A 16,491-nucleotide genomic window follows, 5' to 3' on the forward strand; every position below is an offset into this window, starting at 1 on the left:
ATACTCTGGGAATGGTCGGCCTTGTTTCAAATCCAACACTGTTTTATGTTGGTTTGAGGATATGGATGTTCCATGATTGGACTGGCCTGTATAGAGTCTGAACCCTATCTTTGGGATGAACTAGAACGTCAGGTCAGCTTATATGAACCGCGTCCATCTTCTTTGCTAGAACCTGACGTAAGTTTGTAGGATGATTGGAGGGAAATACCAGCTGAAGTGAATCAGACGTTAGTAGAAAGTATACAACAGAGAGTATCTGATGTCATTAGGGCTAAAGCAGCCCCACTAAGTATTAACATATGGAAATAAATACTACTTGAGATTCTTGCTCAGAGGTCCAATTACTTTTGGTAGCATAGTGTATTGAGCCAAAGTACAGAGCCCCTACACTCCTGCCACTCTGACAGACTTGATATAGACACGTGTCACTTATTTATTGGAACGGGCGCCATATAGTACCACGTAAATGAGTGGCATTATTGAGCATTCACGTAGATGTCAGAGCAAGGCAGGGTTCTGGCTCAATCTTATAATTGTATGGCTAATGATTGGTTCATGAAGTTCACGGCATCTGCTCTTTATACTATAGGGTGTAGAGATGATGAGTATACTTTAAGACGAGTGCTAAATGGCCTTGAAGTAAAGTGTCATCATTGTGATTGTAATGATGGCACTTTGGCACGCTGTTACCTTCTGTCATTCCTATTTTATCCATCACTGCAACAAGAGAAACATGCAAAGTGCAAATGACACAATTGAAGCCTTTCAAATCCACAGTTTGCCAGATTGTGAAAATAAGACACCGCATCTTAAAATTCAACAGAGCAACCAGGACTGCATAAAGGACATTCCCAGTACAATAGGCCCATTTAGCTCATGAGAGTTTGCTTTCAACAGCAACATTCCCCTGGAAACCATCGTCTTATTTTCTCAAGTAGATCTCATTTCCTTACCTCATAAACCTTGCCAGGTGTCCCTTTTTGAGTTTGGCCATATCACGGGAGGAACAGGACAATTATTTCCTTTCAGTCCTCCACTTAAAGCTGCTTTCTGATGTCTCTTCTGGAACAAGAAGATGAAGAAGAAGGGGATGTAACAAAGACCGTGATACTGGATGTTGGAACCGGTAATTCTGTTTCTAGAAGAGAGAAAGAATTGTCTTTCTAAATCCTGAGATGCTAAGACATCCGGTACGGCTTGTTACAGTGTAGCTTTCATCATTACTGTCAAAGACCAAGAAATTCTGCATCGGTGGCAGGAGAGATTTCAGATTGAAATAGATCCTGATAAACACTCAATTATCATCCAACCTGTTCTGTTTCCTGCATCATACCCCCCCCCCCCCCCCCCCCCCAGCATAATGGCTTCTATACAGCGATCTGTTTTCTGCACAGATTTTCTTGAACTGTTATTTACCATTATCTACATAAGCATGGGTGAGACTTAAGACAAGCCTGTGCAGCATGGGAGAGGCAGTTCTTTGTATAGCAGATAGATAGAGCTCCCTGTGGCCACAGCTAAATATCAACAGTTGCATTATAAATTAAGTTTAATTGCCAAATTTACACATTTTCATCTGTTTGCAAAAAAACAACAACAATTTAAATAACTTAACACAACTAATATAAAATAAATGTGTCTCCAAATTCCCCACAAAATGATACTTTTACTGACTACTGCAGTCTCAGAATTATTTAACCCCTGAATAGAATCCCTCATAAGAGTACACATTTCCAGTTGAGTGTTGTCTCAAACACACCTGATGCAAGTAATCAAGGGCTTCATTAGTTATATCAAGTGTGTCAAATATCTGGACTGATGTGGGGTCTGTAGACTGACATTTCATTGCATATACTTGCAAATCGGTTAAGCTCTGGAGCTATTTTTCTTTCTTTACCATTGAAAATCTGCAGCACGTAAAAGGGCAAGATAGACTCAATCAAGTATCAGAAAATCATAGGAGAAAATGTCATGCCTTCTAAGGGAAAGCTGAATCTTGGGCATAATTGGACCTTCCAACAGGACAATGATCCCAAGTATTGAGGGACAACTGCAGGTTTACGTGAGCTCGTGAGTCATTAATAAGGTCCCTCTGTACTCAGAGTTATTAGTAAGGCCCTGCTGTGCCGCCTTAGTAATTTATAGGCCCAGCTAGGCTTTCTAAATCATTAATAAGGTCCCTCTATATCCGAAGTAACTAGTAAGGCCCTGCTGTGCCAACATAGTCATTTATAGGCCCGCTGTGCCCCTTGAGTAACTTATAGGCCTCACTGTGACCCAGCAATAAAATAATATACCCACCTTCATTACGTTCCCCTAGTATCCTCAATCCTCTAACTTGGGTCTTTTCTGGCAACAATCACAGAAAACGGCCATATACTTACTCACTAAGGAATGCATATAGATGAGTGGGCACCCCAATATCAGCGAGTCCTGGCGCCTGCCCCAAACTTGCCAAGTGCTGACGCTGGCCCAGCAAGCATACCTTGAAGTCCACCAAGGCGTTGTTTCAGAAGAAGTCCTGGAAGGTTCTGGAGTGGTCACCACAGCTAGATTTGAACCCCTTGAAATTTTTTGGCAAGATCTGAAGGCAGCAGCCACAGCACACAAACCCAAAAATATTAGTGAGCCGGAGTTCATTGTCCACGAGGAACAGGCTAAGATTCCTCAGGAATGCTGTCAGAAGCTATGCATCACATCTACAGCAGATCATAACAGCTATAGGTGCTCTACTAAGTACTAAAGACGGCTGTCATGAAGGGGGAAATCATTTTGAAAAGCAGGAGTCGGTAAAAGTGGCATTTTGTGGTGAATTTGGAGTTGCCAAATCGCGGTAGATTATTTCAGAATATTTACCATTTACCTGTTGAAGCCATTGAAGAAGGCCAGACCTTTCCATACGGACTGCAGTTTCTGACCAGGCTACATTGACATTGACTATGTGTAGCCTTCGGTTTGATTGGAGGTCATCTGTTCTTCCCAAGACCTTCTCTGCTGGGCCCGTGTCACCCTGGGTTTTTGTAGATTCAGCAGGAAATCAGTTTTTTTAACTTTTTTTTTTTTTTTACAGTGAATCAGTCAAAAAAGTGTTCAAATGTTCCCCGATATTTACGACACATCATTAAATAAACAGCCCTTCTTCATCTACATTCATTTTATTTAAATTAAGGTTTTTTCTTATTTTAATTTTTCCCTGGAAGCAAGACAAATATGGGGAAAAAAGGGAGTTTGGATTGTGGATCGGTGTTAATTGATGTATTTTTGGTGCCATAGTGCTGCCAATCATTCTTTCATATGTTCATGTCAGATACATACACTGTGCGGGGCCGGTTAGGAGAGGTACAACCCGTGGCCTGAAGGGGGGTGATCAGTAGGAGGGCAGTCATCTTTATTTGCGTATTACGCCTCAATCACGTCAGTGTTTTTATTTCCCTTTTTACCGGATCCGTCTTTGGTAAACAGATAGCAAAGCAGAATTCAAACGGAAACAAACAGAAGCCACAGTTCTCATTTTTTAACTGATTTGGTAGACGGATCCATTAGAAAAAAAAAAAACAGGTCTTTCAATTTGTTTCCATTTGCTTCTTTTTACATCCGTTTTTTTATTCTTTCGTATTTCTAACCTTCTGCCCAAATTCATTCTAAAATCCATGAAACGCATCAAAAATGGAATCTAACAGAAATCTTTCCATTCGATTCCGTCATTTATTAACTATAATGGAAAGAAAAGTAGAGGAAAAAATGAAAAGGTAAAAAATAAAAACGACTGTATTGGAAAGTCGTTAATAGAAACAAGAAAATGTGGTGTGGAAAGAGCCTTAGGCTGTATTCACATCTGTATCTGAGGCTCCGGCGCAGATCCAGCATCAAATGCCAGATGAAAAAGTTGTCCACGAAAGACTTTTTCGTCCAGTAAAAATGGCGGCCAGGAGCAGCAACTGCACAGACTTCATTATAGTCAGTGGGGTCAGTTCGGCACAGTTTGGTTCTGTTATGAGATGGATCCGTTCATCCAGGGGATCCCATTTCCAGTTCCCGTAGTGCAGCAGGAAAGAAAAATCTCTAGCGCCGATGTGAAAAAAACAACACACATCCATTTACTGGCACCATGGAAATATTAGTGTGAAATCCTGAAACTGTACTGTTTGCCAAGTAATAAGCTTCATGACCGTTATTGGATCAAGCTGCTCAGCGAAGTTCCCCTTGTTGCTCTAGGCACCCAGAGGGTACAGATCACCACTAATAATGAGGCACGGTGGTCAGCCTATATCAGCTTGGCACTTAGGACCATAAGACGTTGACTCCTCCAAGACTGTATATCCAAATGTTTCAAGTGTTCCTTATCTCCCGTAATGCACATCAGACGTTTTGGTGAACACTGGGTACGATCATGAGGATAACCATATGTGGGCCACATGTGGGAAATAAGTTCCATCATCATCATTTGCACCTCAAGTCTTTTCCATTACAGCTTCACACAAGAGTTTGGAAGGCTGCACCAATCTAACTTGTGGATGTATCCATGCCTTGAAAAAAATGTAAAAACTCTAAGGGCTCATTAAAAGGGGTGAATGCGATTTCAGTTCATGAAAAACCTCTCTATTTCCCTGTGTGTGTATATGTGTTACACGCATTTATGTTGTGCATTAAAATTAATTTAAGATGTGAAAGAACAACATCAGTGCCTCCTCATCAAGTTGCCCGTCTGGATCCCTATTCCCATGAGTACTTCTGTCAATATCTGCAGAGAACCTACCTGGCTAAGGTAAACCCCCAGGACTATACATACAGAGTCCCAAACAGCCTATCTGCCAACCAGCTTTAATTACACAAGCGCAGAGGCCTGGCGAACTGTTTGGGTGGGGTCCTGGGCGTCAGGTCTCTGCTGATCTACTATTGATGACCTATCGTAAGGATAGTTTATAGAGATGAGCGAGTATACTCGCTAAGGCTAACTACTCGAGCGAGTAGTGCCTTAGTCGAGTATCTGCCCGCTCGTCTCTAAAGATTCGGCTGCCGGCGGCGGGGGGGGCGGGGAGCGGCGGGGGAAAGCGGGGAGATCTCTCTCTCCCTCTCTCCCCACTGCTCACTCCCGCAACTCACCTGTTACCTGCGCCGGCAGCCAAATCTTTAGAGCTGAGCGGGCAGATACTCGACTAAGGCACTACTCACTCGAGTAGTTAGCCTTAGCGAGTATACTCGCTCATCTCTAATAGTTTACAAATGGACAACCCCTTTAAGAACCTTTTTTAGTGGGTTCGCCATCACCACTCTTACAGTAAAGAACCCCTTCTAGGTTAGTGTAGAAACAGTGTTTCTTCTAAATAAAGAGGATTCCCCTTGTTACAGTAACTGTTCTACAAATTTGAATCACAATTGTTATGTTCGATCCGGACCATATTGGTTGCACCCTAAAGGGACGAATATACGCACTCTATTAACGAGGATAACACAAAATATACAAAGGAGACACAAAACAGGCAACCTAACCCTAAGCCCTCTGATCCGAGGTGATACTACCTACCCCATTTTTGTGAAAATAAGACCTACTCTGAAAATAAGCTCTACTCTGATTTTTTTTTTATTTTCAGGGAGGCTTGAAATACAAGGTTCTGTGGGAACAGAAACGTGTTCTCCGAGTTATCCTGTAATATGAGCACAAAGAAATAAAGCGGAATACTTTTCACAAGATACCTCTTGTTCCCGTTAATTTGATTTCTTATAACGACTGACACTATGATTGGGTGGCTGAAGAGGCATGTGAGTATTCCTGCAAACAGACGTTTGAGAGCTGAAAACTATGAGTGAGGTGGAAATCTTTTTTTCTATTTCTTACGTTGCTCGAAATATAAGCCCTACCCCGAAAATAAGCCCTAGCTGCATTACATTAAAAAAAAAAAAGAATACTTTACCTAACAGGATTGGTCCAGGTCCCTCCCGCTGCTGTCCGGAGCTCCAACGCGCTTCTTGCATTCCTTGGCCACCCACAGAAGATCACTTCCTGGTTATGGGATTCATAAACCCCCCCTCCAGGAAGTGAGGCTCTGATTGGCTGAGCAACACTCGAGAACCAATCAATGTAGCACTCAATGAACCAATGAGAAGGTTGTGATTCGTTCATCGTGTGCTGCATTGATCGGCTAAGCAGCGGTCAAAGGGCCAATCACAGACATCGCGTTGTGGAGGTGGGATTTGTGAATTGGACAATCAATGCTGCAACTCAGCCAATTCATAAATCCCGCCTCCACAATGCGATGGCTGTGATTGGTTCTTCGACTCAGCCAATTAATTCAGCATTTAATAAACCAATCACAGCGATCACATTGGTTCTCGAGCGCTGCTCAGCCAATCAATGCAGAGCTCGATGAACCAAATCAGAACCATCGCTTCATGGAGGCGGGGTTTATGAATCCCGTAACCAGGAAGTGATCTTCTATGGGCGGCCGAGAATTGCAAGAAGCGAATTGGTGCTCTAGAGAGCAGAGTGAGGTATAGGGACCGAGCCTGCATCCCCCGAAAATAAGATATAGCACCTCTTTTGGGGCAAAAATTTATATAAGGCAGGGTCTTATTTTGAGGGAAACACAGTAAGAGCAGAGCACTCTCCCTGATAAGGACAACCCCACATTAGGAACTTGGGATGACTCTGTCTTTGCCTAGAATATTGGCAACGATTAGATGACACTCAATGCAAAATAAATCACAAGTGAAGAGGAAAAAAGAAAATCAAACAACCCAGATATGTGAGAAAATAACCAGCAGACTTAGCTTTCAAGAGACACAAGTCAGGACCGGAAGCCACCAACAGACCAGAAACACCTTCCGACAAAGAGTATAACTGACGTCCTTTGTGAAGAGGAGCCAGACTAAATATACACATAGTTGATTGGCTGGCAGGGATGCCTACCTCCCAGAGAACCAATCAGTCCGTAAACAGGCAGAGAAGTGTTCCCATTGGTGTCTAGCGCTGAAGTGTCATAAAGCATGCGCCGGAGTGAGGATCATATGGGCTGATGCCATGACGTTACTCCGGTCCTGATCCCTCATCGCGGCTGGTGAGCTGGGACAATAATGGACATTGGTTTATCAAAACTAACGCCCGCAGGAACCAATCAGACTTCAGCTCTCATTTCTCATTAGTTCCTTGGAGGACGGAAGTCGTAACCCGTCTGGTTGTGAAGACCAACTGCTCCAATTTTCCCCTGAATGAGTCCTGATGGCTCCCCGGCTGGGCATCAGCGAGGCTTTAACCTTACGGCAAGTTTCTTTCTGTCAGCAGTGAAAAAAGATCTTCTAAGAATAGAGAATCTTGGGAAATATGTTTGCAGGATGGATTTCAGAAAAGTGTTTTGCTTTGCCATTAGATGTGAGGATGCATTTTTAATACTCAGCATATGGAGTCAGAAATAGCTTTCAGCGCCTCGTACTGCGGATAAATTGGCTTAGATTACAAAAACGGTGAGAAAAAATGCAAAGTTGTCAAAGTTCTGAGTTGTTAGGAAGACGAGCAGAAGGTTTTATGTTCTCATGTAATGTACGGACTGCGAAAGTCCACAACTCACGATACATGACAAGCAAGTGGCCGGGATGAGATGGGTCTGATGGGGCCAGTCCATATTACTGAGGTTTACGCAGAATCTGCAGCATCTCTACAAGGCCGTGTTCACACCGGAGAGGGACCGACTTTACTCTGTGTGTGTGTGCACATTTCATCAGTTTTTACATTTCTAACCTTGACGCCTCGGGGCATACATTAATGTCTGGGGCATGCCGAGTTTGTGGGGGAGTGGGATCAGGAGCCAATCTCGCTCCATACAAGGTGGGTGCTGGCTGTGTTTGACAGTAGACACCCGCCCACAACAGATGTGATCCGAGCTTACACTAATTGTGGCTGTTAACACTTTAAATTCTGGCATTTAAATGCCCTGAATGGTGTTTGGGGTTCCTCAACAGACCCCCCCCCCCCCCCCCCCGTGATAAGATCATGGGCTGCTGCTCATTGTCAGGCTGGGGCCCCCAGAGCTGCCATTAAAGAATATCCATCAAGGTGTACCTGTGGCACATCCTGATAAACTGCCTTTCAAAATGTAACATAAATGCAATACTCTGGTATTGCATTATACTTTATGAGCGCTCAAACTATCACAAGCTCAAGTCCATTATGGGGGCTAAAAATTTTTTAAAAATTTAAAAAATAATGAGTTTAAGATTTTTTGACAGAATTTTTTTGGTCACCTCCTGTCTCCACTAAAAAATGTGACAAAAGCAATCAAAAAGTCACATGAACTCCAAAGTGGAACAGAAACCACAAAAATGAGCCCTCACACAACTATGTTGATGGTAAAATAAAAAATGTTACTAAATATTGCCATTGAAAAATACAACTCATCCCACAAAAAACAAGAAGCCCCCATTTATCCATTAACGTCGCTGTCTGAGGGTTTTTTTGCGGGACGAGTTGTATTTTTCAGCGGCGCTATTTAATGTACCAAACAATGTACTGAAAACATTTTAAGAACTTCTAAGTGGAGAGAAATGGAAAAAACTATTCCATACATTCTGGGCAAAAATGACAGAACTATTTTATGGGTCAGTACAATTTTGACGACACCGATTGTATATATTTTAGGCATAGACATTTTAGGGTTCTGTGTCTTTAAGAAGGTGCAGGAACAGGGAAGCGCGTGGATGTGAAGTTTTGGGTGTGTAAAGGAGGAAGGCGTGTGTGAAGATGAGCGTGACGTCAGGGAGCCTCTCCCCGCAGCAGCACTTTGCAGTGTCTGTGGTGCCGAGTCCTACAGATCGCTCGCCACTGTAAGGGACAAGGACATTTCCGTGCAATGGCTACTTTGGTTAGACAGACTTTGTATAAAGCTTTACAACTCTTACCGTCCCCTCTGTTCCCGTCCTCATCGAAACACCCCAAGAAAACGGGCAACGCAACTTCTCTTGTTAAGAACGGTCTTTGCTGTTTTAAATAACCGAAAGGTTGTGGATATGTAGCTTTCTCCTGGAACCTCCGCTGCGCCCCGTACAACGGGCCTCTTCTTCTCAGTTGACCATCGTCTGATTCAGTGTGTCTCGAGCCTGGACTTGACTTTTATGCAACACGTAGGCCTGTTAAGGAGAAAGGACTCGCACTAACCCACAGCGATAGTTCTGAGTCCAGTTATAAACTATTAGTGACCTATCTGCAGCACAGATCATCAGTAGTAGATCAGGTTGTGTTTACCGCTTGAGACCCCCACAATCAGCTCTTTTCTGGGCCAATGTGCTTATAAACTGAACTGATTTCTGCAGGAAGCAGGCAGCTCCGTTCCCACTGCAGTGGCCAAGTTTGGTATTATAGGCAACGTTCTAATTGACGTGAAAGAGAACTTTGCCTGTAATACCAAGCCTGGCCACTGCATCAAAAAAATCAGATTAGTGCATGAGCACACCCACCTGGCAAATAACTGATCTGTGAGGATCCTGGGTGCTGGACCCTCACTGATCCTAAATCTAGACAATCAATAGTTTACAACTTGACAACCTCTTAAATGGTAGTCAGCCCGACAGTCCAGCGAGCCTGAGAACACAGGGCCACCCAACGCTTGTCCCACTATATTACAACTTGTACAGAGCAGTAATCTGCAGGGTGCATGAGCCAAGTAGCACAAAGGTTGGTATGTCACCGTAGTATACAGGGTCAGTGCACACATCAGGGTATCTGTATACATCACCCCAGTCTGATGGGAGGGATTAAAAAAAAAAGTCACCTGTTCTTGAGTTTTCTTCTTCTTTCAGGATCCCAGAAAATAGTAGTCATGCATCATTTATCATCTGCCCTCCTGAAAAAGCTGAGTAAAATCGTTATGGCCATCATTATCATTTCCATAGGGGAGGGGGTGGGGCACCACGAATGTCGACAATGTCAGGGAGGCCACTATTTGTTACATATGAATATATAGTATATGACATCAACCTACAATACATACATACATACATACAGACACACACACTACATCTGAACCTGACACGCAGTCATACAAGTTAATTTACCGTCTCGTCACATACCAGCCCTACAGACACATCCCCCCCCCCCCCCCCCGCACTGCTGCAGCCCCCACATACTAGAGGAACAAGGCCCGGACATACGTTACTGATCTGCTCTTGGGTTTTCTTGAGTCTCTGTAGCTCCGGTGTGTCGGTGACAATGCTGAAGCCTCGGCCTTTACTTTCTTCAAAGTCTCTCTTATATTTTACCTACAAAAGAAATATATCTATCAGCTATAAATTATTAACTGCACAGAAATTGATTCACTACGCAAAGTCTATCCAGTAAAACATTATCTGGTCATCGCCAAAACATGAACCGAATGCAAAAGTACATAATGGCATGCATCTACAAACCTACTCCACTTTTTAAGGAGTTTGGGGGATTGTAAATCGCACACATGGCTTGGTTCTGGTGCTGTATTTATGTACTGAGCTTGGTTCTGGTGCTGTATTTATGTACTGAGCTTGGTTATGGCCTGTATACAGGTTATGTTTTGAGCCTGGTTCTAGTACAGTATTTATGTACCAAGGTTGGTTCTGGTACTATATTTATGCTATGAGCTTGGTTCTGGGCTGTATTTATGTTATGATCTTGGTTCTTGTACTGTATTTAAGGCATGTACTTTGTTGCTGTATACACTCATTATAGTTATGGTGCCGTATTTGTGTTAAATAGATAAATACACTAAAGGTATAAACGCATGTTGTGCCGGCTGTGCACCCAAATTACGTTCACCCACAATGGCCATACACTGAGAATATTGTCAATAAGTTGTGCGGCTACTGGCCACAGCGGGTCGGCATAGTTTGGCTTTCTGCAGCCATCCATAACGTGCTTCCACCTTTGGGATGGGCCTCCACTCATGGGCCAGTGAGGTGTGCTTTTCCCTAAGGGCTTTGACCCACTAGTGTTTTTTAACGCTGCAAATTTTGTATGATGCGATTTTAACATTGGAAAGTCCCAGTGACATTAGCAGTAAAAAAAAAAACAAAACACGGCGATATCGCAGCGTTAAAAAAAGGCTGGTGGGTAAAAGCCCTAAGGCTAAAATGTGCCAGCCAGCCCCTGATTCTGTACATAAATTGTAAAGTACAGGTAAAAAGTAGACAACGAACACAAAGTTTAAGAATTTACTATAACCATGGTGATGGGTTTTTACACTTTACACTAAAATTATAGGAGAAAAAAATGACTTCTTTTTGGGCCAAATAATAATATACAGCAAGTTGTGCCACCATGAATATGAAAAGGCATCACGGCAGGAGGTCAAATTCATCCTTGGATGAGCTGCGCTTTGATGAAGCTCATGTGAAGCAGCAAGTGCATTGTGAACGCATGCTGAATACGTAATACTTGTACATATATAGTAAAACATGGCGAGCATAACAGTCATGAGGGGCGCGAGTCACCGCTATAATCAGGCGTAAGCCCTTCTCCTTCCAGGTAATTATACATGGCACATCAGACATATGTCACTAGAGAGAAGAGATGGGGAGCTTTAAAGGGATTTTCCATGATGTCCCATTGATGGCCCAGGATTATGCATCAATGTTTGCACGCTAGGGGTCTGACCCTGCTGATCCTGTAGCGCTGCCGCACCTTCACTGCGGTATTAATTCATTTGAATGGGATTGAGCTATATATATGCCATGTGAGTAATAAGCATTCAGTCAGAGGGCCGAGAACAGACCACGATGCTCACCCAAGAGCTGCGGCCTCCTAAAACAGCAGATTGCCAGGTCCCAGGTGGTGGATATGTAGCAAGGTGTTCCCCTTCCTATACTAAGTTACATATTGGTTTATCTGTGATATAGATGATTTATGTGAACTATGCCATTGAGAAGGGGAGGGGTGTTAGTGACACCAGAAGCGGAAATTGGAAGACGCCTCTATTGGCTGCAGTGGTCACATGAGTGAAGAATCCACATTACTACTGCCACTCTAAACAGAGAACGAAAACGGCAGCGGGGAAGCAGCACGTAGCAGGGGTGAGTATGTGCGTTTGTTGTTTTTTTAACACACCTCGTCCCCACTATAAACTAAATTATGGTGCTCTTAGGGCAGATTCCCAGGAGCCCAGGGAGGTATTTTTCAAACTTACCCACCTCCTGATGTTCACCCTGTCAACCCAATCATTGGCGCACGAACCATGCATCGGACTCAAAACCCCAGGCTGTTTGCGCACACTCCCATTGATGCCTATAGGTATGCGTACACACAGCCCAGAGTTTTCAGCCCACTACCTGATTTGTGCAACGCCTTCCTGAGGTGACAGCGCCGGCACTGAGATGCGGGTAAATATAAAAAATACCTCCCCGGGCTGCCGGTAACCTGCCCTATCAGCACCATTAGCTGACAGGTTCCCTTTAATGTAATTTAGCAACAAATGTATCAGAAAAGGACTATGAAGTTGCGAGTTAAAGGGGTTTTCTGGGACTTTGATATTGCAAAAAAAAATGCCAAAAAGCGTCACATGTGAGCCCAAACTATAAATGAGCACCGCGGGAATTCTAACGGCTCCTTTTAATATAACTTAATATTTTTTATGAACTCTAACATTTCTAGTTTCACCAGGAGTTATCGAAATACTTTAATCACATGACAAAGACAAATTACTGGACTTTAGGGAGGAGCTCAGGACTGAAAACGTCTCTTAATCGTTCACATAATATATTTTACATTCTGAAAAACCTATAAAAAAAGTCCCCAGAAAGGAAGGGTGGGATTTCCTTTTCTATTCTTGCAGTGTAAGGGCGAGTCAGGATGACTTCATTCCTGCACCAATAATTACATAAAGCCACAATGTGACACCGGACTTCTGTCACAGCTCAATATAGCTTCACATGTAGGCATCATCAAAAACCAATCCCCCCCACCTGGAAGTTGTCGGATGTGATGACTCCTCCTCTGTGTGATTGTAACACTGATAGAAGGGATTAGATATCAGAGCAAAAGCATCATTTATTGTGGAGAACCGACCCCTTGTAGGGAGGCTCTAGTACCCTGTTGTACCGCCTCTAGCTTGGATACAAGATGTGATACAGGCAGGCATGGAGGCTCTAGTACCCTGTTGTACCACCTCTAGCTTGGATACAAGATGTGATACAGGCAGGCATGGAGGCTCTAGTGCCCTGTTGTACTGCCTCTAGCTTGGATACAAGATGTGATACGGGTGGGCATGGAGGCTCTAGTACCCTGTTGTATCACCTCTAGCTTGGATACAAGATGTGCTGTTGGCGGGCATGGAGGCTCTAGTACCCTGTTGTACCGCCTCTAGCTTGGATAAAAGATGTGATACGGGCGGGCATTGAGGCTCTAGTATCCTGTTGTACCACCTCTAGCTTGGATACAAGATGTGATACAGGCAGGCATGGAGGCTCTAGTATCCTGTTGTACCGCCTCTAGCTTGGATACAAGATGTGATACAGGAGGCATGGAGGCTCTAGTATCCTGTTGTACCACCTCTAGCTTGGATACAAGATGTGATACAGGTGGGCATGGAGGCTCTAGTACCCTGTTGTACTGCCTCTACCTTGGATACAAGATGTGATACGGGCGGGCATGGAGGCTTTAGTACCCTGTGCTACCACCTCTTGCTTGGTAACAATATGTGATACGGTTGGGCATGGAGGCTCTAGTACCCTGTTGTACCGCCTCCAGCTTGGATACAAGATGTGATACAGGTGGGCATGGAGGCTCTAGTACCCTGTTGTACTGCCTCTAGCTTGGATACAAGATGTGATACAGGCAGGCATAGAGGCTCTAGTACCCTGCTGTACCACCTCTAGCTTGGATACAAGATGTGATACAGGCAGGCATGGAGGCTCTAGTACCCTGTTGTACCGCCTCTAGCTTGGATACAAGATGTGATATGGGCGGGCATGGAGGCTCTAGTACCCTGTTGTACCACCTCTAGCTTGGATACAAGATGTGATACAGTTGGGCATGGAGGCTCTAGTACCCTGTTGTATCGCCTCTAGCTTGATAAAAGATGTGATATGGGAGGCATGGAGTCATATAGGTTCCTTATGGTATCATACGGCATATCACTCCACTTTTGCTGTAAGTCAGCCTCTACATTGTCATGGGCTCTGTGAGACCAAACGTCCTTCAGCCAAATGCCTGAATAGTTCTGACAGACAACAGGGTGTAACGACGGCGCTACCTGTCTCTGGATGGCGGACAATGACCCAGATGGAGCTGCTTATACTTTTGGACGATCAGATGTAGCCACAACTCTAATCATTTGTACTTCTGCCTGAGATGTAACTGCATGCTGAGTTTTGCACAAAACAACAACTCCAAGTGTATATGTTGACTAATTTCTATTAAAATCATCTTAAAGAGGACCCGTCAGCTCTCTGGATGCGTCTGTTTTAATGCATCCTTAATTTGGCATAAATAGCAATCACTGAGCATTCTTTCTCAGAACATTGTGCTGTTCCTCTGTTATTCCTCCTGGAAAAGGTTGAATAACGTAATAACGGAAAGTCACCATTGCCTTTGTTAATTAGGTGCCTCCCCAGACAGTCACTGGCACGGTCGTCATTGATTAAATACTGTAAGATTATGTAGGAAGATAATAAAATATCTAAAGTTATAGAAAACCATAAGAACCTTCGTAAAATAAATCATACAGACACAAATATACATTGACTCATTTCCATCATCTTAAAGAGGTGCAGCCAGCTCCCCAACATGTGTCTTAATACGTAATTAATTCCCCATGAGATAACAATTCTAGCACATCCTGTCTCAGATCAATGTGCCATCCCTCTGTTATTCCTCCTGGAAACGTACAAATAAATTGACAACTGGCTGCTACCATTCCTCGTGTTAACAAAGCGCTACCCTCGACAGCCTGATATCACTAGCACAGGCTGGACAGGGAGTATGTAAGGACACATAATATAGAATATGGGGGGCAGGCACCTGGTTGGGAAAGGATACATGTTGCAAAGGAAGATTGCAACAATTTATAAACCCGCAACAGTCAAACCCCGCAGCATTACATGTAGATTATGGAGCAGATTATCCCCTCGTGTGTGAAGAGCTGAATTCCACTGTGAAATAATAATTTGACACGCTAATTGATTTGATATCCGCAGCATAAGTCAATTTACGCAGCAAATTGGCACCAACATTTGAACAGGCCTAAAACTTTGCGCATACGGACCCAGTAACAGGAGACCACGTTACAGACTCAGCGGGGGCCACGGATTTGCCGTTCTGTAGACCAGATAGCATTGAGCAGGTAAAGACTTGTTCAGGTCAACATTGGGGTTTCCATTACGGGAGCAGGAAAACGGAATTCCTTAGCCAATCAGATCCATCTTATGGCAGAATTAAAGGGAACCCGGAAGCACTTCTGAGCGTGTCAACCTGCGACAGATGACTGAGGTAAAGCGGGTTCCAAGTCCGGTTACAGTTCTTATGAGAATCATATCTCGAGAAATCGCCATAACCCCTGCAACATGGATGCCATCTCCTAAATGCTTTCGCGGACAGATTCAGCTCAGTTATCTGCGCTGGCAAGGATCCGGCTTCCAGGAGGAAATCTCACAAATCACTGTTTGCCCATAAGTGGTTAATACAGGCATCCTCTGTGCATAGGGCATAGTAGATGGGTGCGAGCTCGTCCGCCTTCACAGGTCCTACAGTCACCGGAGCTCGGCAGGATGAGGTGCAAGGGCTAGAGGGTGGTGGCTGAAGAAGGTGCTCGTGTGCAGATGGTCTGAGGGTGCAGGCCAGACAAGAGAAGGCGCTGCCAGGATTTAAAGGGAACCTGTCATCAAGTTTCTACAATGCAATCTACGAGAACACTTTAACAGCGTCGCTAATGAGATTTCCTTGTTGCTATTTCGTTTTGAACTCCCCGGAATCTTCGCAATCTGCTTTTGGAGTTTTGAAGTGTATTTAGGCGAGTTGCAGCGAGTCAGATTTATCCCTCAGCTTCGCGCCGCGCACGCCCCTCATCTTGGTTGGCATATCTACACATTTCTCTTCTCTGCTGTAATCCGCACTGGCACCATAGAAGACCCTACTGGCACACCTCATCTCTCCCTAACTTGCTTATGTACTGCGCATGCGCCTGTATGATCGCCACTTTCACAGTGATCTGACCTCGGACGCAGTGGGAGTAACAATCGGCAAGGCGCATGTGCAGTACGCAGTTAGTAAGGAGGGTTGAGGCGCGCCGGATGGGTTTGCTACGAAGCCTGCACAAGATTACAGCGAAGAAGAGAAATCAGTATGCATGCAAACCAAGAATAGGGGCGGCGCGACGCTGATGGAGAAATCTGATCCTTTTCTGCAAAATTTGACTCTTCTCAGCTCGTTAGAATACGGTGCAGGAAAACTTCAGGAGCAGATTGTGAAGGTACCGGGCAAGGATTACAGAACCAAATAGCGATAAGGAAATCTCATTAGCAGCGCTGTTTAAACTTTATCGT

The 16,491-nt window shown here is 44.1% G+C and overlaps 1 protein-coding gene across 2 annotated transcripts in view; it reads right to left on the reverse strand.

Annotated features, from left to right (window-relative positions):
* NEBL (nebulette) overlaps positions 1–16,491 on the reverse strand; it is a 209,132-nt gene that overhangs the window by 95,364 nt on the left and 97,277 nt on the right. The window contains exons 1-4 of one of the 2 annotated variants that reach the window (XM_066585578.1): positions 9,759–10,072; positions 8,890–9,159; positions 2,864–3,010; positions 954–1,062 (exon numbers count right to left, since the gene is read on the reverse strand). Coding sequence is in view for 1 of the 2 variants with exons in the window: in XM_066585577.1 (XP_066441674.1) it covers positions 10,138–10,245 (108 nt within the window). In the remaining variant the exon portion in view is untranslated. Of the gene's footprint in view, positions 1–953; positions 1,063–2,863; positions 3,011–8,889; positions 9,160–9,758; positions 10,073–10,137; positions 10,246–16,491 lie in introns of those variants that run through there. The other variant, XM_066585577.1, reaches the window with a different exon arrangement.

The sequence above is a fragment of the Eleutherodactylus coqui genome, chromosome 12 (genome assembly GCF_035609145.1).
Source record: "Eleutherodactylus coqui strain aEleCoq1 chromosome 12, aEleCoq1.hap1, whole genome shotgun sequence".
Lineage (NCBI taxonomy): Eukaryota > Metazoa > Chordata > Amphibia > Anura > Eleutherodactylidae > Eleutherodactylus > Eleutherodactylus coqui.